The sequence below is a fragment of the Sparus aurata genome, chromosome 11 (genome assembly GCF_900880675.1).
Source record: "Sparus aurata chromosome 11, fSpaAur1.1, whole genome shotgun sequence".
Taxonomy (NCBI): domain Eukaryota; kingdom Metazoa; phylum Chordata; class Actinopteri; order Spariformes; family Sparidae; genus Sparus; species Sparus aurata.
In genome coordinates, this window is record NC_044197.1 from 24,083,992 (window position 1) to 24,107,414 (window position 23,423).

The following is a 23,423-nucleotide window of genomic DNA, read 5'->3' on the forward strand; positions in this document are numbered from 1 at the left end:
TATGTGCTACGTGTTTACATGAAAGATGACTGGGCTCCTTGTTGAGTATTCATGTACAAACTGTTCAAGGGGACACCAGATGAGAGGCGTTTATCAGCTGTACTCAGTGTGACAGATAATCAGTCATGATGAGCACAGAAAAACAACTGTTGACTCCTCCGGAGCAGCAAAAAGAAAAACATGGATTGCGTAAGTACACAATATTAGAGCTGTCACAGGCCTGTATGTGAGCCTGTAATTACTGTTTGGATCCACTGAGAGTAGCTCGTTTCTCCAGTGAACCCTGCCCTTGGCAACGATATAGTTTTGACTCACACTGCTGAACATAATGTACCAGTCCACCGGCACGCAACATGCTAAACAAAGGCACTCTACTTCTCTCTATTCCCCTCACAAAGTGTGCAGCTTACATACCAGTCCAGGCTTGAAGCAAACACCGCAGACATATATCATTTTGAGCTTCTTTTTTTTTTTTATTAGAAAAGAACAATTACAAAACTTTGGCAAGATTGTGAACCAACAATTGCATTTGTATAAAAATACATTCGTTATTTTCAGTGTGTGCCAACAAAGTGGCACGGCTGACCCTGAACACTTCTTTCATACTCCTAACAGTCTTTTTGGAAGTTGAGGAGAAAACATGATCCTCGAGTTAGTTTTGTTTTGGAATGTTTTTCGTCTGTATGTTTCAGTGGCGTCTCTAGCTTGAAGGCTCGACTTGAGCGCTGAGCGGTGTGTTGGGGTTGAGCCTTACGAAGCGCCCCACGGCACCGGGGCATCTGGCTCCCATCAAAAAGCTTCGGGCCACATGGCTCAGAGGTCTCCTCCTCCTCCTTTTGTTTAGCAGCTGGGAGAGCTAATCTATGAGCCTCATGCAGCTTTATACACAAACTGCTCTTCCTGTTTAATCACCGTGCTAAGAATCAACAGTCAAAGCTATCCGACACCTCAGTGCCTTAAGCCTCGCATTTACACAGCACTTCTCTTGGAATTCATCCACAGACAATTCAACCATTTTTTTTGTTCTACAAGTACTTTCAGAATACATTCAGCTCCATGAGAGAACTACTCCCTGAAACTCTCATGCAATCGCCAACGGTAGATTATTAAGGCATACTTGTTTTTCCCTTTTACATATTGTGACCTGCATGCATAAAATACATCTACATCTGCTCGACCATCAGTCACGTCTTCAGATACAGTATGTGCTTCGGTAACAGTAGAAATCATCACAGGCACACAATGCATAGGTTGTTAAAATCTACTGTGCTGCCAGTACAAGGAGAGTTGGAAACTGAGGACTATAATTGCACTTAACGCCATTCAAAGATGACAATCTAAAACACATGTCAGCTTCTCAAGAGCGCTTCTTTTTTTTTTTCAAACATCTGAACACGGGTGCAAATCCAACTCTCCACCTGACAAATATCAAGTGATCTCCCCCCCCTCCCGCAATATGTCCCAAACTCCTTAAATCTCAAAAATTGCTTCACGTGAGGGAATCCTTGATTGGGAGGTATCTGTAGATCACTTGGGGAGGACAGGAACTGATGTGGAGAAGTAACTTTCCTCGGAACACAACAGGAAAGCGTCCACTTTACTTTATGGGCACGAAACGAAGTGGCCTCCACTGACATCCAGTTCCTGTGAGCTCCGTCTCCTGCCCTCTCCGTGGCGGTCCGGTCCCCCTCCACGACACTTGGTGGGACCAGGCGCCATTTATCAGAGAGAAGTAATCCAGGAGAAGACAAATCTCTTGATTTGTTTCATTATTGTAGTCGCTTGACACTCAGGCAGGGATCTTCGTTCAACACGTCATGCAGCGAGGTCTCATGTTGATGGGCTGAGGGTTGGGGTCAATCTGTGGGCAGGAAAAAGGGAAATTAAGACACATAAACTGACGATGAAATTTGAAGATAATTTAACCTTTCTCCAAGCAAAACACTCACACTGTGCTATGATACACTCAGCCTCCACACACTGACTTCTTTTCATGTGGTTACTTTTGGATTATTCAGCTGGGATCTAAAGAAGCCTGTTAGGGATGTTTTTAAATACATCCACTCAATAAACAAAACCCACTCCCCAAGCCTTTCTAAATGCCAATTGAACTAAATCAACAGTGGGAGTAGGCGGCCGTAGTTTCAAGCATTTGATGACTCACCTCGCAGTAAACCGGAGGCGGTCGGAAGCGAAACTCTTGGACAAAAGCCATGAGGGGGCGCTCCTGGATCCCACTCAGGTCTTCGGCAGGTTGCGGGACCACCGTGTTGTTGCGCTGCTCGGCCTCCTCCTCCGTCACCACAGAGCTGTAATCTGGAGGAGCTGCAGGGAGAGAGGTGGGATTAGTCCACTGGTCTGACTCAACAGAACAGCACAGGTCCAAACACTAAGCTGCTGAGTCATCACTGCAGTTAAAACTCTTAGAAAGCCCCACAATAGATTTACTGCCTTTTTGCCGTAACAAACACTGATGTGATCAAACATGATTCTGGGCTGAATCGAGGCCTTTGTTTTGTTTTTACATGTTGGCATCTGACCCAGTTATATTTTGGCAGACAGCGATGCCAGTAGCAAAGTGGCATTGAAAGTGCTGCTTTTTCCAATACATAAAAAAATCCCATTGTTTAGCCGCTGGAGCCTGTTTGTCAGTATGTTTGACCATTTTTCCAGTGCCATGAATTGAGCTCACAGGCAGGATCTGGGTCAAGATGTCAAACATATCTAAACACTGGTTGCTGTTCATGAATGCCCAGACTGTTTGTGTCACAAAACTAAAACTTTCCATGTTTAATAATTGAGTCTCTATGCACATCTTAACCTGATCATCTCTGCCTGTTGATCACTGCAGTATTAAAGGGCACTTACGCTCAGGCTGCTCGGGGATGGCCATGCGCAGCCACTCCAGGTTGACGCTGTACTGGCTGCTGACGCTGGAGGTCCGGCTGCCGAAGGGATGGAGGGGGATGGTGCCAATGACCAGCGGCAACTCCAGACACAGTTTGGACGTCCCAGGAACATCAACACAAACCTGTGGGGACAAGAAGACGTTTTAGTGACATCTGCGCAAAACCAGCATGGAAAGAGGCGTCTTGACTTCCTCAGAACTAAAGCAGTTGTGAACTGAGCTCACCTTGAGCATGTACTCTACTTTGATGATGCGGCACTGCAGGATGGAGGGACCCACAGGTGGAATCTTGATAGCGCGACCGTGCCACGTCTCCCTGCATCTGGCGCCCACAATGTCCCCGCACAGGGTGCCCACGACCGAGCGCTTCTGCTTCATGGTGCCGCGGGCGATGAACGTCTGTGTCTGAGTGATGTAGGCTTTGGGCACCACTGATCTGGAGGTAGCGTTGTCGAACTCGGCAAAGACAGGTATCACCTCACCTGCGGAGAGGGAGAGTCCGTTAGACAAGGCAGATACTTCTAAGCTGTGTTTTTAAGGAGGTGTTTTGGTGAAAGAACCTTACCTGGTGTGTAGCCTTTGCGATCGATCTTTGCAGTAACAGACACCTGACCAAAGTTGCGGTACCACGCTCTCGCCATCTTGTCCTTCGTTCCAGCCTGTGGCGCCTGAGAATGATGGAACCAAATGAGGCACCTCAAAACACCCAGAAAACCATGAACTGTGTGTGACAACACAATCATGAATCACGAGGGCTGAGATGCTCACCAGTAAGGCCGGCGTGTTGATGTCGATGGGCTCGATGACTGTAAACTCCTTCTTGATCTTCTTGACGGTGGCCCACGGCCTGTGGAGCTTCACTTTGACCCAGTAACGGATGCTGCCGTGTTTCCCCTCGAAGGAGGTGACCAGCGTCTCCTCAGGCAGCTGGAAGCTGAACGGGAATTCATGTCTGCCGGCAGGAAGGACGGTCACTTCACCATTGTCTGAGGAGAGGACAGAAAAACGTAGAAATTTAAAATACAGTTTATTTACTTCATAGGAATAGGGGACATTGAGTATAACTTCAATGACCAGTTCCTCCTGTTGTTGAAGGTTATTATCACGAAGAGGAGCATAAAGTAATAGAAAACAAAATATAAGTGTCTTAATCTTTACTGCGATTGATTATCTGACTCTGTCAAAGGTGATTCACACAACACAAGAATGAATGGCAGCAATTCATTTAAAGAAGTCCCAATTAAAACTATGCTAAAATCTGCAGTTAGTTAAAACTTTTAAGAACATGCAAACACAAGTGTTCTTTAGAAATCCACAAGAATAAAGTTGACTTGGGGAGAGAGTACGAACAGATCTTTTAAGCATGACTCCTGCTGAAATAGAAATCTCTTTCTCTGCAATCACATGGCCCGTGTGCTCGCTCAGAGGGGCGGTTCCTGCTCCATTGTGCTGACTGAGAACATGTTTTCCTCGAGCTGTATTACGCAGCCCGTCTCAACCGCTCTCTTTTTCCTCTGGCTGCACAGGTCCAGGGAACACGTGTTTGCGTTTAACAGAGTCGATGTGTTTGGTGTCCCTTTGTTAGCTGGAGGCTTCAACTCGTTTTAAACAACAACACTGCCTCTGTCAAATGCTCTTAATGGATCAAGTGGCTTGGTGTGGGCTTTTTGTTGTTGCAAAAAAAAAAAAAACACCCCCAAAATCACCAGTGCTTTTCACATAATATGTAGCATTTTTTGAGAAAATACCAAATGGAGCGGTGAGACTGAACACTGCAGGAAAACAACGTGCAATAGCTGAAGCCCCGGCTGTGGATTTCCTGTCTGCACTTGAACCAAAACAACTCGATGCCCAATGAATGGAGGCAGAGGCTCAAGGCTCCAACGTCGCTGAGGAGAAAAACAACCCTTCTTCGAATGAGGAAGTCTGATGTCAGAACTTTTTCTTTCAACAGATGTTTTCACAATGACAAAGAAGTGCAAAGACGGCTGTTTTTGCTCTCTTCCTACACAGAATACTGAAGTTATGACCACAACAAAAAGCCTCAAAATAATGTTTTTGTCGATGAATGACTGGATCTCTTTTGTGCACCGTCTCGATGTGGATGTTCATGGACGTACCCACCGACAAGTAAACAACTGTCAAAGAGCTCCTGGTGAAATCTTGGAAACTTAAAATGCGACTTTCGTTTCATTCACACTATTAGGTGATCAAGTCAACTGTGCATCTGAACCAAATAGTGTATAAATCCAGTCACAGCCTACAGATGTGAGGAGATTAAAAAAACTTACTTAGGAAAACAAGTAGGAATTAGACTATGCCGGACTTTTAAACAACCAGCATTTTAACTCTCTTACCAAGTCATGTAAAAAACACTATTCCCAGTTTGCATACAAACAACCAGCTCACTGTCCCCAGACACATGAACCACTCTCACTATTGTTTCTGTCGCTTGGCATTCGCTCAATAACTTGACACTGGTTTTGCTGTTTTGATCCCCTTTGCAGACGGGCTGCACCCTCTGTTGTGTGCCCCATCACCGAGCCCTGCAGAGCGGACTGACCTGCCTGCAGCAGCACCTCTCTCCGGTTCAGGTACTCCACCTCGTCGCTGTAGTTCTGGGTGTATGCGGTGCTGGAGCCGGCGGACCGGGACTCGGTCCAGTGCACTTTAGCGAATCCTTCAGCGTGGAGCTTCAGGGAGTCCACTCGGCTCTCCCCAGACAGGTCCAGCACCACCCGTCCGGACACCACGTCCCCGCTGCTGAACACCGGAGGACTGTCGATCTCCGGAGAGTCGAAGACGATGTCAAACTTTCTCAACTTGTCGAAAATCATGTCTGCAGTGTGCGAGTCCTCTGAAAACAAATCGATTCCCTCTTTTCTTGTTGCTCTGCGGGATTTGAAGTTTGCTGAAGTGGATCTTCAGTTGTCGGTTGTTGACTTGTGTAAAGCTCAAACTGTTGAGCACTTTCGACTACAGCCCTATTTTGAGGCTGAGAAAGTGGGCGGGACTCTGGATTTATTATGTAAGGCCTCAGGAGAGGCCTGGCGCTGCCTTCAGGTGCCCCTCCCCGCCACCGACTTCCCAGCACTGCATGTTGTAAATAACACATGAGGCTGCATTTGATTCCTTTTATCAAAATTAGGTACACAACGTGTCAGGTACGTTTTAAACGGTTTAGGTTTTCATGTCCACGCAAGTTTGAGACCACTGCCTCTAAAAATAGATGCTTTACTTTGTGATAAAAAGGCCAGACATTAACATTTGAGCTTAAGACCACTACTTATGAACATGATGATGTGTGCACTTTTAAGCATTACACAGAGGGTGTTCATCATTACAAAAGGAGATAATTCTCATTAGGCCAAAAAATTCAGTATAGTTCATTTTTAATTGTGACCTTTTTTCTGCATATTAAACACTCAGGTTGTTAACAGCTCCAACAGAACAAGTCTGGGCAAAGCCTGAAAGCAAAACCACCTCATTACCAAAAATACCAACCACTATAAAGATGAAACTCAGCTTCATGTCAACAACTTTGATGACACAGAGTCAAGTAGGCTAAAGTTCCCACTTTCCCAGTCCAAAGTTTTTTTAGGTGCGACAGCTCATCCCAGAACTGCTAAATTTACGGACCAACCCTGAAGGCAGCATAATAAACATGCAGACTGGGTGTGGAGACAGCAGTGAGCAAAACAGGCCTTGGTGATGATTGATGGTTACAGGTTCTTAGAAGAAAACAGGCTCCCTGAACATGCCTCCATCTGGTAGAGATCTGCCCAGCACAGCTCAGAGGGGAATAGTTTCACTGAGGACCAAAGCTGTTTACTCCACTTCTTCCATGTCACTTTGAACATACTGTTCCACAGCCAGGGCTGCTGCACACATGGAAAAAACACAGCCATGCACAAAAGCATGCAACCTATTCTTCCAAATCCCCTCCAAAACAACTACAATCAGTCTTTCTGGGATAAAAATAGTGCACAGGAAAAGTACAAGTCCTCGAAAATAAAACTTTTGCACAAACTGGCTCCCTGCAGCTTTTCCTTCACACATCAAATTCACTCGTTTTGCAAACAAAGCAAATTCTGAGCACAATAGTTTTTTGCTTCAAAACTCTGCAGCAAATTAAAAAAAAATACAAATCCAACACTTTGCTCCATTTCTAAGCAGTGCTACTGTCTTCATTCAATGCAAAAACCCTCGGACAGAAATCAAGCCCGGTCTGAGAAAAACAAAGTTGTTTACTCTTTTGTTACCTGGCTGTGAGGGCTGGTTAGCTCTCCACTGTCACCCACTGGTGATGTGGAGGCAGTGTGCACAGCTGCAGGATGCTCTTACACAGCCTCATCTGGGCTAGAGATGTCTGTGAAACGTTTTAGGTACATGAAGCCCACAGATAAAACAGTAAAATTGGGCTTCACTGTTTCTTACAGGTTAAGAATAGTGGTAGAAAATAATAATCGATTTCCCTGCATCTTTTCTTCACTCTTATTTGTTTATTTTTCAGAATAAAAAGTGATCTTTGCAACAAAAATCTGACAAATTTAGGAGGTCAGTGCTCCAGTTTGCATGACAGAACTTTTGTATTTAGTTAAATTGTACAAATTGTATTTGTATTTGTACAATGTAACGTTGTATATATCATTATTGTTGTTTATTGTTCATAGTATATTTTGCACTGTATATATTTTTTGCAGACCCACTGCTGCTGTGACAAAATAATTTCCCAGTCTGGGATCATTAAAGTAACTCTATTTTGCCAGTTTTTGCTTGAATTGCATTCAGCAACATGTGGACTGAGGTGAAATGAAGTCCAGCACGCCACCTGCTGGCGACCAGGCGCAGCAGCCCGGACCCACCAGGGTTCCCCTTCCCACCGTAGATAAGATGAGCATGTGGTTCCCTGCAGAGAACGATGGGCCTGATAAACGCTCCTGTGCGCAGATGACTCAAGACGATAAACCTAATCATGGCTGCCAACATGTTTTACCAGTGCTAAAGTGCAGACGAGAGTAAACATATTTATCTTCGTGAGTTTCCCTCTGTTTGTTTACTCAAAGATTTGCTGCCGAGTGCACAATATCACAGAGTAAATATTTACATTGAAGCCCCACTTAAACTTTAGAGCAATGAGGGGCTTTAACAGAGTGCAATTATTCTAGTGTTTGCGTGAGAAACAACATGTTTTTAAAAACTGGAGCAGCTCCTCTGCACTGAAACTTTCGTGCCCTTAAAAAGGAAAAAGAGCCACTCACAAAAATGTTGTTTGTGGAAAACTGGAAGATTAATGAGCTGAAAATGACACCATATTGTAAAATGAATGGAGAACAGCAGCAGCAGCAGCAGTCTGTTGGATGAAGGCGGGCGAGACCAGCCACGTGTTGTTTTCCTGGTTGCCATGGCGACACAGGCTGCATTTTTTTAAAGGGCCCCCACCCTTCCTCCCCCCTTCCTTCCTTCCTTCTTTCCTTCCTTTACTTTCTCCTCCATCCTTTACTTTCTCCCAATTTCTTCTCCAAAATAAATAAAAGCCAAACGGAACAACTGTACAACATTTACTTTTTCTACTTTTACCCGATCGTTTGTGAAAGCAAACCTCCCAGGTCAATACAAGCGACTCTGTTCCTGAGAGGATCTGGGGCATGTCTGAGAAGGTGGAAGGTTTGCAAAAACAATTAGCGCTGTTGTTTCCTGGACAGACTCTGCAGATTACATTGGTCTGTAAAGAATGTCGGTCGAAGTGACACATTTATAGCCTGTTAGCCTCCATACTCTACTAGTGCAAGTAATCCAGAAAATAAATGTCATTTTATTTGAATTGGCAGGTTTTTTTTGAGTGAGAGATGAAGAAGAATACAGAGAATTTATTTAGTATAACCTGTAACAACTTTGTGTTACTTTATAACAACAAAGGCATATTTCTATTGTTTTCCCCTTGGTTTTATTTGACTTATCACATTTTATTCTTTGCATTATTTCTTCTGTTTTTTCTATAAAGATCTTCGAAGATCTGTTTGATATTTTTATCATCTAAGATACTGTATACTTTCAATGGCTGTGTGTAAGTCTATGAGAACATTCTGTGTGTATAAATCTTTGGTTTACGCTGCGTCAAGCAAACAAAAATTACTGCGGAACCAAATTGATGCAAAAGGAGACAGTTGGGAATCTGCAATTCCTGTGTACTGACATCAAGTCTAGTAAAGTCAACTTTCTTATTTCAAGGGGACAGGAGATTTGAATGGAAACAGGCCTACAGCTAAATAAGAGGTTCAGATTTCCCTGTTTTTGTTTCAGTTGGGACTTTGAGTCACTTCTGGTGTGAGGCAGTTTTCTCACCAGTGACCGCATCAAAACCAGATGATTTAGGAGAACAGGATGACGCAGCAATTATGCTTCAATGCATAATTGATTCAGGCTTTGATAAATGGTTAACTGTTGGTAATATATAGTTTAAAAAAATAGCATGTTTGCTTCCTTCCTTGCATCTCAGAAGCAAGGTTAAAGGTTAATGTATCATTTTACAAAACTGGTTGCAAGACGAAATTCAGTTTACGCTCCTTTGTGCTAAATAGAAGGAAAACAACTCAAAACAAAAACAAGCCATTTTGTGGAGTGAATTAGAGTGTGGAATGATAAATTAAGGAGTCTCAATGCCAGAGGAAAGATGCTGCTCTGTAGTCTTTCATTATCTTGTCATTATCAGATTCATGTTTTAAGTTTTTTGCAGTTTTTCTCAGTACGTTCGCAGTTTACAAATATCAATTTCAGCTTTGGTAACTGATAGTAACTGTCAAATTACATTTTTTACACATAACACAAGAAAATACTGATGGATAATTGAGGTATTTGTTAGTTGCAGCTTATAACAACATCTCAGTTGATGGGTGATGTGTTACCTTTTTGGGACGATTAAGGCTGAAATGTGGGCAAAATATTAACAAACAAAACCTGCCCAGTGCACCTTTGACCACAGTGTATACATGACGCAGCAGCCAGTGTATTGTGTGCTGTGTGTATTCTCCCAAAGCTATAACACAAATGCAGCTCTTATCTGAGACTGTGCATCTCGTGTCCCTTCATATTTGCCCATCTGAACAGGCAGCCAGGCAGTCAATCCAAGTGCTGTTTACAGAGAATCTAATGAAACATTAACCACTGTCTACAGTTTATTTACACAGCTACTATGGCCTATTTCTGATTTTAAGCCGCCGGGAGCCTTGCACACCTGGAGGATTTCACACTTTACAGCGTTATGTCCTGTACAACCCAGGACTCGGTAAACCAGTTGTGTTTATTTGGACCCTGCACTAATGGATTTGTGTTTAATGTCAGTATTATGTTATCTGGCAGGTGTATCTGGAGGAGCCTGTGGTGACTTCTCTCCCGGGTTTCCATGCAACACGATTGACCCAGGTGGCTTCATTTTGCAAACTGCAGCGACTACAAGACAGCAGCTACCAGCTGGCACATGACAGAGCAAATCAGCAGTTTTACGCCACATTATTCAGACCAGAGGGAGAAGCTTTTCACCGGCCAGCTGCAATATGCTGAAATACAGTTACTATGTATATCACAGCAAGCAGATACAGTCGGGGAGAAAAGCAAATACAAAAAAGGACAACAAAGTCAGCATTAATGCGCCCTTTTTTATAGAACAGAAGGGACTGTTATTTTCAATCAGTCATTATCACTAGTCATTTATTTCTAGTCACCTTTGGACTACCACTGTTTAACACAGCTGAGCTCTTGGTCCTGTTTGTGTCTTTTCCCTGAACAAGCACTATCAAAGAGCATTTGTTTTGCCAGATTATGGCTAACTAATGAGGTTTAATTTGACAAATGCACAGATTTCTACATGCAAAACACCATATTATCCAGAATCATTGCACATTTCAATGACAGAACCATCGAATCAAATAAAAACATAGATTTAAAACAGAAAAACACTCTGCAGGATGACTATTTGGTAACTTGTAAGAAGCAACATTTCACCATCTGCGGCTGTAATTCACCCGTGTTTTACTTATTCTACAGCCAGACTGATAAATATAAACACACACACTGAATATTTACCATCCAGGCTTTCTTCACTGACCTCGGATCAGATGCTGTCTCTTCCTGAAGTACGTGATCTTTGAGGTGTAGTCATTATAGACAGAGTTCATGCCCCGGTTCTCCAGCCAGTGTGCCGTGGCCACCCCTCTTCCCTGCACCTTCAAAGCGTGCACTCTGGTGTCCCTCCGAAGCTCCAGCACCACCTGGCCGGACACCACCTCCCCTCCGGTGAATGCTGCATCTGCTGGACCATCCAGCTCCAGCGTGTAGGACTTAACGGAGCTCAACGTCATCACTGTGAGTGGAGACAGTAAATAAAAACACACACTTTGACAAGGCTAAACACTGACAAATACCCAGGGTTTACATTAATGTTAGATTATTGAAGCATCTAGGGTTCGCGTGGACACCAGGGGACCCCAAACCAGGCAAATAACACATGAGAATTCATGTAATCACTTTTATATCCAAAATAATATTATGCTATGTTTTGTGCCGCTTTTAAATGGACAATTTAAATCAAACAGAACATGTTTGTTTATGCCATTTTCTTTGACAGATCTTCATTGTTGGGGTGGGGTTGGGTGGGTCTGATCAGGGTCGCACACATGCCAGGACCGGCCCTGGCAGCAGCCAGGAGTCTGTTTTTTGAAAACCTCTAAATTTTTTCTTTAATGGTTAAATAAAGTGGCTACTAAAGAATTACAATAAACACAACCCTTCTATTGTTTAATCTCAAAATGCATACAAACTCTTGCATTTCACAAATACACAAACAAATAAAAAAAAAAATTCTCTCATCATGATTCTTGAACATATTCTGCATGAGTGATATGGATATTTACATGCACAGGCCGAATATTCCTACAGACATAAGAGCAAATACATGCAACTCTGCTTCAATCAACGATGTGTAAATAGCATTGTAATAACAACTTACACTGACTCCTGTCACAACAGCACAGTTTAATCATTTCTAGTTTCCGTTATGCGGCCGGCGCGTGTTTATTTGACTTTTATGAACAACTCTCAGCCAATCAGGATTGAGAGCCGGCACAACGTTTAATAAACGGACGCTGAGCTTTAAACGCGTCAAACTCACCGGCAGGACACGAGTGAGGCGGCTCTGAGTGGTTTCCTCCAAGGCGAAGTTTGCAGCTCAGGAGCCGAAATCTATGTGTACTCGGACTGGCTGGCTCAATGGAGGTTCAGCGTTTATAAACGGTGGCAGGTTTCGACGCCCAGAAACACAACAGCTCTCTGTTTTACGCCAATGATGAGGAGCACATGCGAGACACGCCCGCCCACTTTATCAGGGAGGTGTAGGAGATCAGCGTCGACTGGCTGGACGTTAAGTGACGCAGAAATACAAGGTGATTTTCCGGTTATGCCTTTTCAAATTCAAGTCGTCTGTACCGTATTTCAGCACATCGTTTTCTTAACAGGTCACGTTAACTTTTGTGTGGGAGCAGATTCTTCAAAAAGAGTGTGCCATGAGGAAGGTCCGATATATAGACGAGCAAAATACTCAAATTTGACCGGTGACTCGATTCGTGTCGATGAACAGAGGCTTTTATTTTGAAGGCGGCGTGTCTTATTCAGTTAACGGTCAATGAAAATTATAACGACAGAACAGTCAAACGTGATATTATGAAGGAACAGTATTTCACAAAGTAGTTCAAAACAGGTTAACAACAAAAGGAGGGGGACAATAAAAGTAAATTTAAAATAGCACCCAAACACATGTAATGTAAAATGTAATGTACTGTAATGTTTTATTTTCTTAACTGAGGGGTTGTCTGTCTCCTGTTTTGAAATGTAAAAAAAACAACCGGAAAAAACAAACATAAAATGGCATCATACAGCTCGTCTGCAGTCGAGCTTGTGCACCCACTTGAGAAGGGGTGCATGCAAACGCTGTGATTTTTGGCAATGTATAACCCTAGTGTTAGAAATGATGTGATAGGCTTGCAGCGGTGGCCATCTCTGTGTGTTATCACTCGATTTATAACCCCACGCCGAAACACACTTTTCAAAACTCTACATAGGACAGAATATAAATTACACAAAATGCACTTCCATTTTGAAAAAGTTATATCACAAGAGTTTCCACTGTACATGAAGAATGAATAGCCTACAATGTTTACTGTACATCCTAGACTCAAAGGCAATGTATTACTAAATGTATAAGGATGACCCATAGGACAGCTTTTATATCACCATTTGTACATCGGCTGTAGTCATATTTATACACTACGTTTTCACTTTAACCTGTGCAGATACCAATGGACATACATTTTCTAGGATGTCTAGATCTAAAATGTCACCTGCCCCCAGCCAAAAGCTCAGATTTAGATGGTTGGATGTATATGTAAGCCAATTAGGGTGTTACTAATCACATCCTAGATGGTCATTCTTCATGCTGCCTATGCCTACAAGAGATGGATATCAAACTGTAGTTATCTTCTCAGAAGACACATATGTCTTTATCATGCCTTTAACACTCTATGATGAGATTGCGAATGTATGTTAAATGACATTTTTGGGATGGCGGCCATATTGGTAATATGCAAATTGGAGTGCTCTACATAGTGTCATCAATAAAAAAAAATAAAAAATCTTGAGTATTCCAATGCTTTTTAAACCTCAAAAAGCATTTAATAGACACCAATGTTGCCAGAAGACTCAAAAGTTATGGTAAAACAAATTTTCTGGTAATCGCCATCTTGGAAGTCCAGATGAATTCAATCATAAAGATAAGAGTTCCAGTGTGTTTCTAATAGTCAAAATACATGAAATAGACGGCATGTTTGCCTTTGTATCTTATCTGATTCAAAACTTATAGCTGAAGCCTTTTTTCGCTTGGCAGCCATATTGAATTTGGCCGCAATGGGTGCTTTCTAAATCATTATAACACACCCTGAGCTGCATCTGGGCCATATTTGTATCATCCCGCACTGTTCTCATGGTTGATATCATCTGAGACATTTGCATGTATCATGCGAAGATGTCTCTAACAATATATCACACAAACTAGCAGGACATAGTGAGAGAGCAATAATGAAAGCTTTTTGATCACACCTGACGAGATGCTGATTATTGAAGATAATGTGAATTGGACGTGTTAGGCAGGTCAAATCAAACAAGAGCTGTCAAGTCAGTTTTGGGGTTTAATCTTATATCAAACCATGTTCTCCCAAGATGAACCCCTCGGACGTGAATGTAAGCTCGTTACCCTACCAGTCATTACCTGCTGCCTTTTCACCAGGTTATTGAACTCCACATTGAGTTTATTTACATCTGCTCACCTGCCAAGTTTTTTTTTCTATCAGCATGAGTGTGCATTCAGGGTCAAGGCTGTGTTATTGCTACAACACAGATTGTTTTTAAAGAGTTTTGTGGTCAGTCATGCCTGAAGGAGGGTATGAGAATCTTTCTGTGAAACAGACTCTAACCTTCTTTGCAGTTAGCGTTGACAGTGTAAACAGGGTTGAAAGTAGGACAGTTAAACACAAGGCTGATTCCCTTCCTGGCCTGAATATGACTGGGCTCACGTTCATGTTTAAGCCACCTACCTGCTAAAGCTTCATACTGTCTCAACATTTCACACACTGATGGCCCCTGCACCAATCTGGGTCAACGGTAATTTATTTATCAGCCCAGATTATGATCATTTTTATGCAGCCATTGAAAAGCACCTTGATGATGTGATGAAGAGGCTTTAGCTAGAGAGGCATGCTTGAAATTTAAAGGAATTATAAATTCTCACAGACTAGAAGATTGAGGATCAGGGTTAATGATCTGCAAGTGAATAGAACAGAACAGCATAACAGCACAACATTGTTGTTTAGCACGCAAAATGCTGTGTGTTAACAATCTCATTAATGTCACTTATTAAAAAATATTTTAAAGGCATGTCTTAATCCAAGAGACAAGAGACGATACAGTAACCTTCTGCTTAACTGTAACTATACCTTCATTTTTAAGCTGCAGATCATTTGTTAGCATTTTGTTTAAAAGTGAAAATTCTGACTTCACTATGATACTTATTGATGAGTCTCGGCAGCATTTTCAGAAACAAAAACACCAAAATCAGGAAAATAATAAATTCCAGAAACAAGACTCAAATATGTGGAATGAGCTGCACATTTGAAACATTTCTGAAAAAAATGTCATAAATACTCTTGATTCTCTTTTATTAAGAGCTGGGCAGGAACACAAGAGAAAGAGAACATGGCATGTCACTGCATGACAAAATGAGTGAGGAACTGGCTGCGGGCAGCACGTCGCTGGATCAAAGGTTTGGTGGTGAAGTCTTCACTGTGGGTGGTGCTGACGTCCTGACAGGCCTGTGGAAACCTGAGGTTGCTCTATTTTATTAACAGAAAGAGAGGCAGAAATGGCATATTAGTGCTGAGAAAAATAAGAGCCCATGTACAAAGAGACACACGTAGGGATGCATCACGTCAGCATCAGTAATCAAACTTGCAACCCTGTAAATAACTAAAACTGCTATTTGTACTGATGCTTTCACCATCATTTTATTAGCAAATTTTAATTGCAGTATTTTTAATTTAAGTGGTTGATCTCTCACCCTCCGTGGTGACAGAGGTATAAGTCTGCAGGTCTTCAACGGGAGGTAGTCAGTCTTGGTGGTGCTGAGGTTCAGCCCATGTTCTGTCAAACAGATTAATCACAATTAACATCTACACGCACCTCCCTTTAAGCACACAAATACAACCAAATTGTCACCTGGTCCACTTAGTATCTTGACCGGCTGGCGGATGACAGGTCTGGCTCGCTCTCCTTCCAGTTTGCTGTAGTGTTCTTTGGCCGTGGTTGTGTAGTAGAGGCCTGACAAGCAGGGTAAGCTGAATTGTACATGGCTTTTTGTGATCAGGTCAGGCTCAGGTACATTGACTGGACTCACTTTGAGGTTCAGCTACAGGGAGGAACAGTCAGCATGATGAAATACGACATAAGATCTTTTCGCATAACAAACTTGTCAAAATGTGCAACGGTAATAAGTAAGTAAAACGTCTATAATCTCACATTGGGGAATGAGATTCTGTTGGTGGTGACAGACATCCTCTCTTTGTTGCCCCTCGTATCAATTTCCCCCTTGGGCAAGGAACTGGAATATTTGTTTCTCCTTGTCAGAACAACTCGAGTTCCTGAGAAAAAAACAAAGAGACTAATCCAGGCAGGATATCGAAAGTAGATTAATGTTCGATTGTTTTAGAAAAAAGGTAAAATTTTTGGTAAACACAATGTCCCAGTGTCCCAGTAATTAAACTATCTATTGTACAGTCACACAGGCTACGTCACCTGTAAAACCTTGGAAGACAACACTAGTGTCAACATCAACGTGATGCACAGAAAACTGGCTTCTTGATCATTTAAGTTAACGTTTAACTCATCCTACATGCATGACAATGAGTTGGCCTCTATGTGCCTCTGGTGGTGTGGTTAATCAGTTTAAAGTTTCTCTATGTTTTTATTACAGAGGTCTAGGATCTGTACGTCTGTGTCACATAATTAGACCATTTTAATCTTAGCCAGGGTTGATGCATGATGACTTTCTTGCGTCTAGACATTAACACAGAAAACACGCACCTGGCTTGCGGTAACGAAAATCTTCTCTGGACGTGCACGACCATGAGTCCTTAGAGAAGCTCCCAAGGTTGAGCTTCAAACGCTCTCTCAATACAGGAAGCCTGAATTAAGAACACAGATCATTTTTACATTTGCGTGGGGATAGATTCGACGCAGAGCTTTCAAATGTACTGTAATGTAATATTTCATGTACTCTTGACTTCCCAAGTCAAAACATGCAGTGAGAATTGAGATGTGTGAAAAGAGATGTGATGGGTGACTCCAGCCATGGTTTTTCCCGCTATCTGACATCTCTTTGTATAGGACATAAACTGAATCACGTGAGGGAAAAGCAAAAGCAGCCACAGACCTGCAGGCAGTGGGCTGGCTAAATGACACGGCATGGGTCGTCTCTCTTTCTATAATCTTCACGGGATCACCCATAGCCACGCAGGAGGTGTGCTGCAGAGGACATAGTGACAACATACACAGTCACGGTCGTGTGCCGATAACACATACCTCATGGAGAGCTTCGCAAAAAGGTCAACACCCTTGTTGCTTTTGTGTCTACCTAAAGCTGGCGGTGCTGGTATTCTAGGTCATAGTGTCAAATAGCAGCAAGCATACAGTACTTCAGCCTGCATTCTAGGTTAACCTGAGTCTGTCTGTGAAGTCTGAGAAAATGATCTGTACTGACCTGTAGCTTCTAGTTTCTTTTAGTCTTTTTAAACACATCAAGAACCAGTTTACAGTTGTTTCTAAATGTACTTAACCAGCTGTGACTAAACCATTTCTAATACACAACAGAATTTAAACATATGAGAAAAATAAAATTCTACACTTTGGGGTAAACGATTGGGTTCCACAGGGTGTAACATTTTGCAAAATGGACAAAAAGTATATCAGAAAGTAGTTGCACCACTGAACATTGTAAAATTGATATCACATTTTTAGATAATTGTTACTGAGGCCGAAACATGTAAGAACTGTTTTAATGTCATTTGATTTTTTTGGCACTTGCACATATGTACATTGTATGTAATCAATATATGTCAGTTGTGCTTTGAATTGAATTTGTCTAATGCAGCAGCACTGAGCCCAAGAAAAATGTCCATATGAGGAAAATAAAGTATATCATATCGTATCATATTGTGTTGTTTTGAATTCAATTGAATCATTTCAAATTTAATGAAATCATACCGTAGCATTATATGTGAATTTGTGCAAGCATGCAGTGTAACATACAATGTATCTGTTACATTTTAAATGAAGGTTTTAGGACATCATCCATTTACATAAACAATGCGCACGTTGTATTTAACGACAGACAGCATTTCTCTTGATGTGGTGTTGTGTATATCTAACACCTCTGTTTCACCTCTCCATGAATCCCTCACCCAGTAAACCAGGAGGCTGTCCCCAAGTGCTCCAATAGGATTTTGAACGTAAAAAAATCTTAATCTCACATCTCACTCTGAAATGTGTCGTATTAGAGGTCTGGAAAGCAGGAGAAATGGATGTACTGCTTGACATGACACTCAAGTGACTCTTCTGTTGAAAAAACTTTAAATTTGGTCTGTACAGTAAGGATTATGCATTATATAAATTACCTCCAGTGCAAGGTAGAGGGAAATCTCTTTTTTCCCCCTTTTTTTTTCTTATAACTTTTTAAAACATCTAAATCGGTTAAGTTGTGTGGAAACTTATTTGATCATACTGTCTCCTGAGTGACTGCTGCTGCTGCTGTGTTACCTTTTCCACAGGCTGGGCTGCTCTGCTCCAGGCTCCCTGGTAGGTGTTGCCGTACTGGGAGACAAAACTACGATGGCATCCATCCCCTTTGAAAGTGGGAAAGCTCTTTTCTACAGAGACATGATAAAATACTTTCACGTAAATGTTCTGCAGGATTCAGAGATGAACACTAACACAGATTCCTTCACTGTTATTCATTACAAGGCCATGCTGTTGACATTTTTTTCCAAGTTAATTCATAACCAGATTTGAAGAATGCTGACATCAATTATACATGGCTTATCAACGAACCCATGATTTAATATGGATTTTAGGATCAGAAGAAAATTAAGAATGCTGTCACTGACCTAGATGTTTAACCGTGGCTTTTACAACAGGAGAGACATGCTGTGGGGTGAAGGAGGCTTGGCTGGTGCTTTCTGCAGTCCATTCCACTTGCTGGATCTTCTTGATGGCAAGTACTGGTTGGATGGGTGCACGGCGAGCCTGGAAGGGCTGAGGCTGGAATTTCTGGGACTGGGTGGTGAGGAAAGTATCCTTTCTGTTGTCTGTTTGCATCTTGAAGTTGGTGCAAAGTGCAGGCCAGCGTGGAATGCGGGTGATCTGTGGCAATGGGTGACGTTTATAGGACACCAACGCATCTGTTAGGTACTCCTTGATGTATCTCACGTCCTTGTGGTCCACCTGAGCCGGGGTAGGCAGACTAAAAGACACAATCTTCTTGGGAGATGAAGGCTGGAAGTCCTCCTGGAAACGGGTTGAGAATGCATCTGGATTGCCGTCCAGAAATGGGATGTTTGTTGACAGGAGAAACTCTTTGTCCGCAGGACGAGCCCGGATCAAGTTTTTTACTACTGCAGTCATATTTAATGCCACCAGGGTCCTCCTGACATTACTGTGCCATCCTTCTTGTGACTTGAAGCAACTGAAAAATGCTACAATACCTCACCATGGAAACCTCTGTGCTGTGGAACATGATGATGTTGCTACTGTTGCTGCTCCTGCAGAGAAACAAATGGATGCTATGGTGTCCAATTACCTGGACAGGACACACAAAACTATTCAACTGTAGTATTTTATTCTACAACAAGGATACACAGAAACAGCTGCTGACTGTCGCTGTTTTAAAAGGATTTTTTTTAAATAAATAAATAAAATGTTCATGGTTTTCAGGCCATCATTGATAATCTAACAGCGTATAGACTTCCTTCTATCTGGCTTTCCTTGTGTTAAAAAGGGGCACCTTGGCACCCCTTTACCCTAACACAACTACTTAACATTTGAAGTGGACATGCTTCCAGTTTTCAAGAGTCTTGTGCATAATTCAGCATTACTTAAAATAAACTTACAATATCACCTTACAGAGTAGCATTTGAGAACAAGATGCAAACAGGCTGAAAGAGTTTGAAGTGATGACTGTCAAATAGAACATTTCACATAGATATGCATATTTAACACCACTTCAAAAGAGAGCTATCCTATCCCAGGTTAGATATACCATGCATATTGTATATGGAAATGCATGAATAGAAAACAACAAAACACATAAATGTAGTATAAATTGATTTAAAACTTAGCCAAAAAAAACTGTACTTGCTTGCAATACTTGAACGAACTCGGATTATGCTGTTTCTTCCATGCATGTTTTCGACGTGTCTCGACAACATTATTACAACAGCAGATGTCAGTCAAACTTTATTTTGGAGCAGTCCTACCCAGTCCAGACACACACTGTGCTGTTTCTCTGACACAGTGAGCTGCTTCCCAAAACCAAAAGGCAAATATTTTGAGATGTTTATGTGTTAACCTTCAATAATCAGCCTACATTCTTCTGTTTAATTAAGCATAATGTGCTGTGTCAAAGAACTTTCAGCGTTGGAAGTGAGTCACATTGCTCGTTGTCGCCCCCCCTCGGTCTCTTAATAAAAAAAAGACATCTGTAATAGTCTGTAAACGGGGCACAATGAGTCATTAAATGTTTAAATGTGTTTAAACAATAAGTGTAATGTATAGTCAATAACCTTTCAAATATAAGTTGTTAACAATCTGAACTTAAATATTGATGAATGACACTCACAGGACTTTATTGCCAAGGAAACCATGCAGGAGGAAGTGACGTATTTCAGCAGACGCTTCTTCCGCCCTCTTTTCGTTGAGGCTCAGCTAGAGGCCGGGTGGGTACACGTTTTGTCCAGAACATAGTTCTCGATTTAAAGTGAATGTTAGGTAGCTGAATGCCATTTTAACAAAATATTGTTCGAAGTTTATCTACCTTTATTGTGTATTAAGTGTTATTGGCTCAGTTCGAAGGCAGAACATAGAGAAACTTGTGATTGAGCGTCACGCTAACGGCGCGCATGTGGCGAGGCCCCGCACCGAGTCCACTGTGTTGCTAACATTAGCTAACGTCGTTGGCTGCTGATGAAAAACCAGCATAAAGTTTAAAGTGTAACGTTGTAAAAGTGTTTAGAAACGGTGAAGATATTGCCGTTTCTTTTGTAATTGTGCAGCTTTGTGTCGTTGATTGCTTGGTAAAAGATGCTGTCAGTGATCGTGTGGTCAATAAGTTAGCTAAACTTGGAGCTAACGGCCGTTTTATTCCTCAGCCTGCAAACATGCAGATCTTCGTGAAGACGTTGACGGGGAAAACCATCACCCTTGAGGTTGAGCCCAGCGACACTATCGAAAATGTCAAGGCTAAGATCCAGGATAAGGAAGGTGAGCTATCACACCGAACTGTCAGATGAGTCTTGACAAGTTCTTAGCCGGCGCTTTACACCTCCTACCTTATCAAATATCGTGACAAGTCATGTTCCCTTCAGATTCACAAGTTATATCAAGTAGGTAAAGCAGTGTTTTTGCTCTAGTGCCAGCCAGTAGTTTCGGTCTAAAAAGAGACTGGAATTCTTGCTCTCTAGGTAAACCATAATGCTAGCTATATTCATTCAACTTTTTATATTGTAATTGTAAAGCAGAACACTTTTGTATGCGGGATGACATAATGTAAAAATGATTTAAGTCTAATGTGTGAAGTCAGTATTTTCCATCACTTTGTCTTGAAAGCATGAATTAAATGTAATGTAAAAATGTGCATGTAGTTTTTGATAAGTTTTGTTGTGTTTGCAGGAATTCCCCCTGATCAGCAGCGTCTGATCTTCGCTGGCAAACAGCTGGAGGATGGACGTACACTGTCGGACTACAACATCCAGAAAGGTAAAAACCTGTTAACAAGGCTGAATGTGGCTTATAAATCTGGTCACAAATTAGTACTGACAAGCTTTTTAGTGTGAAGTAAATTGTAAAACACTTGAGCATGTTTAAACAGATTCCCACTAATCTTGAGGACACTGGTGCCTCGTTCATCATTTCACTAACACATTCCAGGTGTATTCTGTTCTATAACCACAACTTTAAGGTTATTATGAAATGCCCTGATAGAAGATGTGATGCTGTATGTCACTGAATATAAGATTGACATCATTGTTTGTTACCCCCACCCACCAGAATCCACTCTGCATCTGGTGCTGCGTCTGCGTGGTGGTATCATTGAGCCTTCTCTCAGACAGCTGGCCCAGAGGTACAACTGCGACAAGATGATCTGCCGCAAGTAAGTTTTGAAAACCATGAATAATAATAAAGCAGTCAACATTTTTTTATTGTGTGCATTAATGGTGCTATTTTAAGGGAGAATAGGTAGGTTAACATTGAGACTAAAACACTTTAAATCACACCATAAACAGTGTGGTTTCAAGTTCATGAAATTATATAAATGGATAAAACCAATAATGTTTGTGCTTAAAGGTTGAATATTGAAGACAGCATTTGTTGGCAGGTATAGGTCCTATTTTACTGCCCTCAAACTCTATTCCAGTGGAATTATTGAAAGATGAGTGAGTGGCTAAATGGCTAACAGTATGGAAGTTTCTTTAGCATTAAGCTAGTGTTTCACACCAAAATATAGGCTTAAGTTGACAACTGATAAGACCCTCAGATTTGGCAGATACATTTAGTAATTTGTCACATACATTTATTAATTTGTCTATTAATTTCAAAAGTGAATTAACTAAAATGTTGGTTCAGGAGAAATTTCCTCATAGTTGATCCCTGAAACTTGTTTTGCAGGTGCTATGCCCGTCTGCACCCCCGTGCTGTCAACTGCCGCAAGAAGAAGTGTGGACACACAAACAACCTTCGCCCCAAGAAGAAGCTGAAGTAGACATTTTGACTGAAGCGGCTGTCAATGCCATTTTGCGTTAAAATAAATGTAAGAAAACGACTCTGCTTGTCTGTCTTGTATTATTCAATGGCCGGAATAACTGCTAACATTTGTTTTAGTTTAATTGCCGTAATATGTGAAATACAGTCGTGAGGCTGTGCAGGGTGATCTCAGCTGCAAGCAAAACTAAAAGTGACAAGATTTGTATACTTGTTACTATTAGCCAAATGTGCCCATATTAGAATATTCATGAGAAGAGATTGGTAAATTGTCCTCATCAGAGGCCTGTACACTGAGTTATCTGGGTAATTCAGTAAACCTGCTGTTTGGAACTGGCACTGGTTGAAAACAGTGGATGCAATCCAAAACTTGACAGACACGGTGCCGGTTTGTACTTGTTGGCCGTGGTCTCCACTTTATTTCAATTTGGCACACACACCGTTGGTGTCAGCCTGAATAACAGGACTGCAGCACGCATAAATACCACGTGTGCGAAGTGCATCATTAACAGTTCAGACTAAAACACTTCTCACATGGCTGCTGGTGGCTGAATCAGAATGAGAAGATGCTGTACTGTCTGCCAACGCTAAAAAGATATTTATCGCAGCATTTCAGACACCAGCTGCTGTTTATCAGCTGATAAAAATTCAGTGTCATACGTGCCACCTGCTCTTAAAGCAACATTATGTAACTCTCAGCCACTCCACCCCGTCACTTGTTTCTGCACCATGTAACTTCAGTTAGAGGGTAGCATCCCAGTGTTGCATAGATGTGTACTTCAACATTGTTATGTAATGAGGAAGGAAAAAAATAATCATTCAGAAATGTGAGATGAAAACTTCAGGAATGCTTAATTGCACAAGCCTGCGTTTCTTGCCCTCCAATCAC

The 23,423-nt window shown here is 41.8% G+C and overlaps 3 protein-coding genes across 7 annotated transcripts; 1 reads left to right on the plus strand and 2 right to left on the minus strand.

The window, feature by feature from the left end:
* Positions 1–449: 449 nt before the first annotated feature.
* arrdc2 (arrestin domain containing 2) lies at positions 450–12,221 on the minus strand. Of its 2 annotated transcripts, XM_030432159.1 has the most exons (8): positions 12,075–12,221; positions 11,013–11,267; positions 3,677–3,894; positions 3,474–3,576; positions 3,134–3,390; positions 2,869–3,031; positions 2,165–2,325; positions 450–1,861 (listed from the first exon to the last, which is right to left on the minus strand). In XM_030432159.1, the coding sequence occupies exons 2-8, from the start codon at positions 11,263–11,265 to the stop codon at positions 1,808–1,810; spliced, it is 1,209 nt and encodes a 402-aa protein (XP_030288019.1). In that variant the 5' UTR covers positions 11,266–11,267; positions 12,075–12,221; the 3' UTR covers positions 450–1,807. The 2 variants fall into 2 exon arrangements, with proteins under 2 accessions (XP_030288019.1, XP_030288018.1); XM_030432158.1 differs by lacking the exons at positions 11,013–11,267; positions 12,075–12,221 and adding an exon at positions 5,472–5,893.
* LOC115590771 (ubiquitin-60S ribosomal protein L40) lies at positions 4,168–22,595 on the plus strand. 2 transcript variants are annotated; one of them, XM_030432163.1, is made up of 7 exons: positions 4,168–4,171; positions 8,077–8,083; positions 20,487–20,493; positions 20,926–21,037; positions 21,446–21,532; positions 21,824–21,926; positions 22,442–22,595. In XM_030432163.1, coding segments are annotated over exons 1-7 (411 nt in total). In that variant the 5' UTR covers positions 4,168–4,170; the 3' UTR covers positions 22,536–22,595. The 2 variants fall into 2 exon arrangements, with proteins under 2 accessions (XP_030288023.1, XP_030288024.1); XM_030432164.1 differs by lacking the exons at positions 4,168–4,171; positions 8,077–8,083 and having other exon boundaries at positions 20,440–20,493.
* Positions 15,152–20,523, minus strand: LOC115590768 (uncharacterized). Of its 3 annotated transcripts, none has more exons than XM_030432156.1 (9): positions 20,397–20,523; positions 18,667–19,320; positions 18,320–18,429; positions 16,938–17,029; positions 16,589–16,689; positions 16,025–16,146; positions 15,725–15,914; positions 15,567–15,649; positions 15,152–15,342 (listed from the first exon to the last, which is right to left on the minus strand). In XM_030432156.1, exons 2-9 carry the CDS (start codon positions 19,181–19,183, stop codon positions 15,214–15,216), a joined length of 1,344 nt encoding a protein of 447 aa, XP_030288016.1. In that variant the 5' UTR covers positions 19,184–19,320; positions 20,397–20,523; the 3' UTR covers positions 15,152–15,213. The 3 variants fall into 3 exon arrangements, with proteins under 3 accessions (XP_030288016.1, XP_030288014.1, XP_030288017.1); XM_030432154.1 differs by lacking the exon at positions 20,397–20,523 and adding an exon at positions 19,917–20,112; XM_030432157.1 differs by lacking the exon at positions 20,397–20,523 and having other exon boundaries at positions 18,667–19,333.
* Positions 22,596–23,423: the final 828 nt, after the last annotated feature.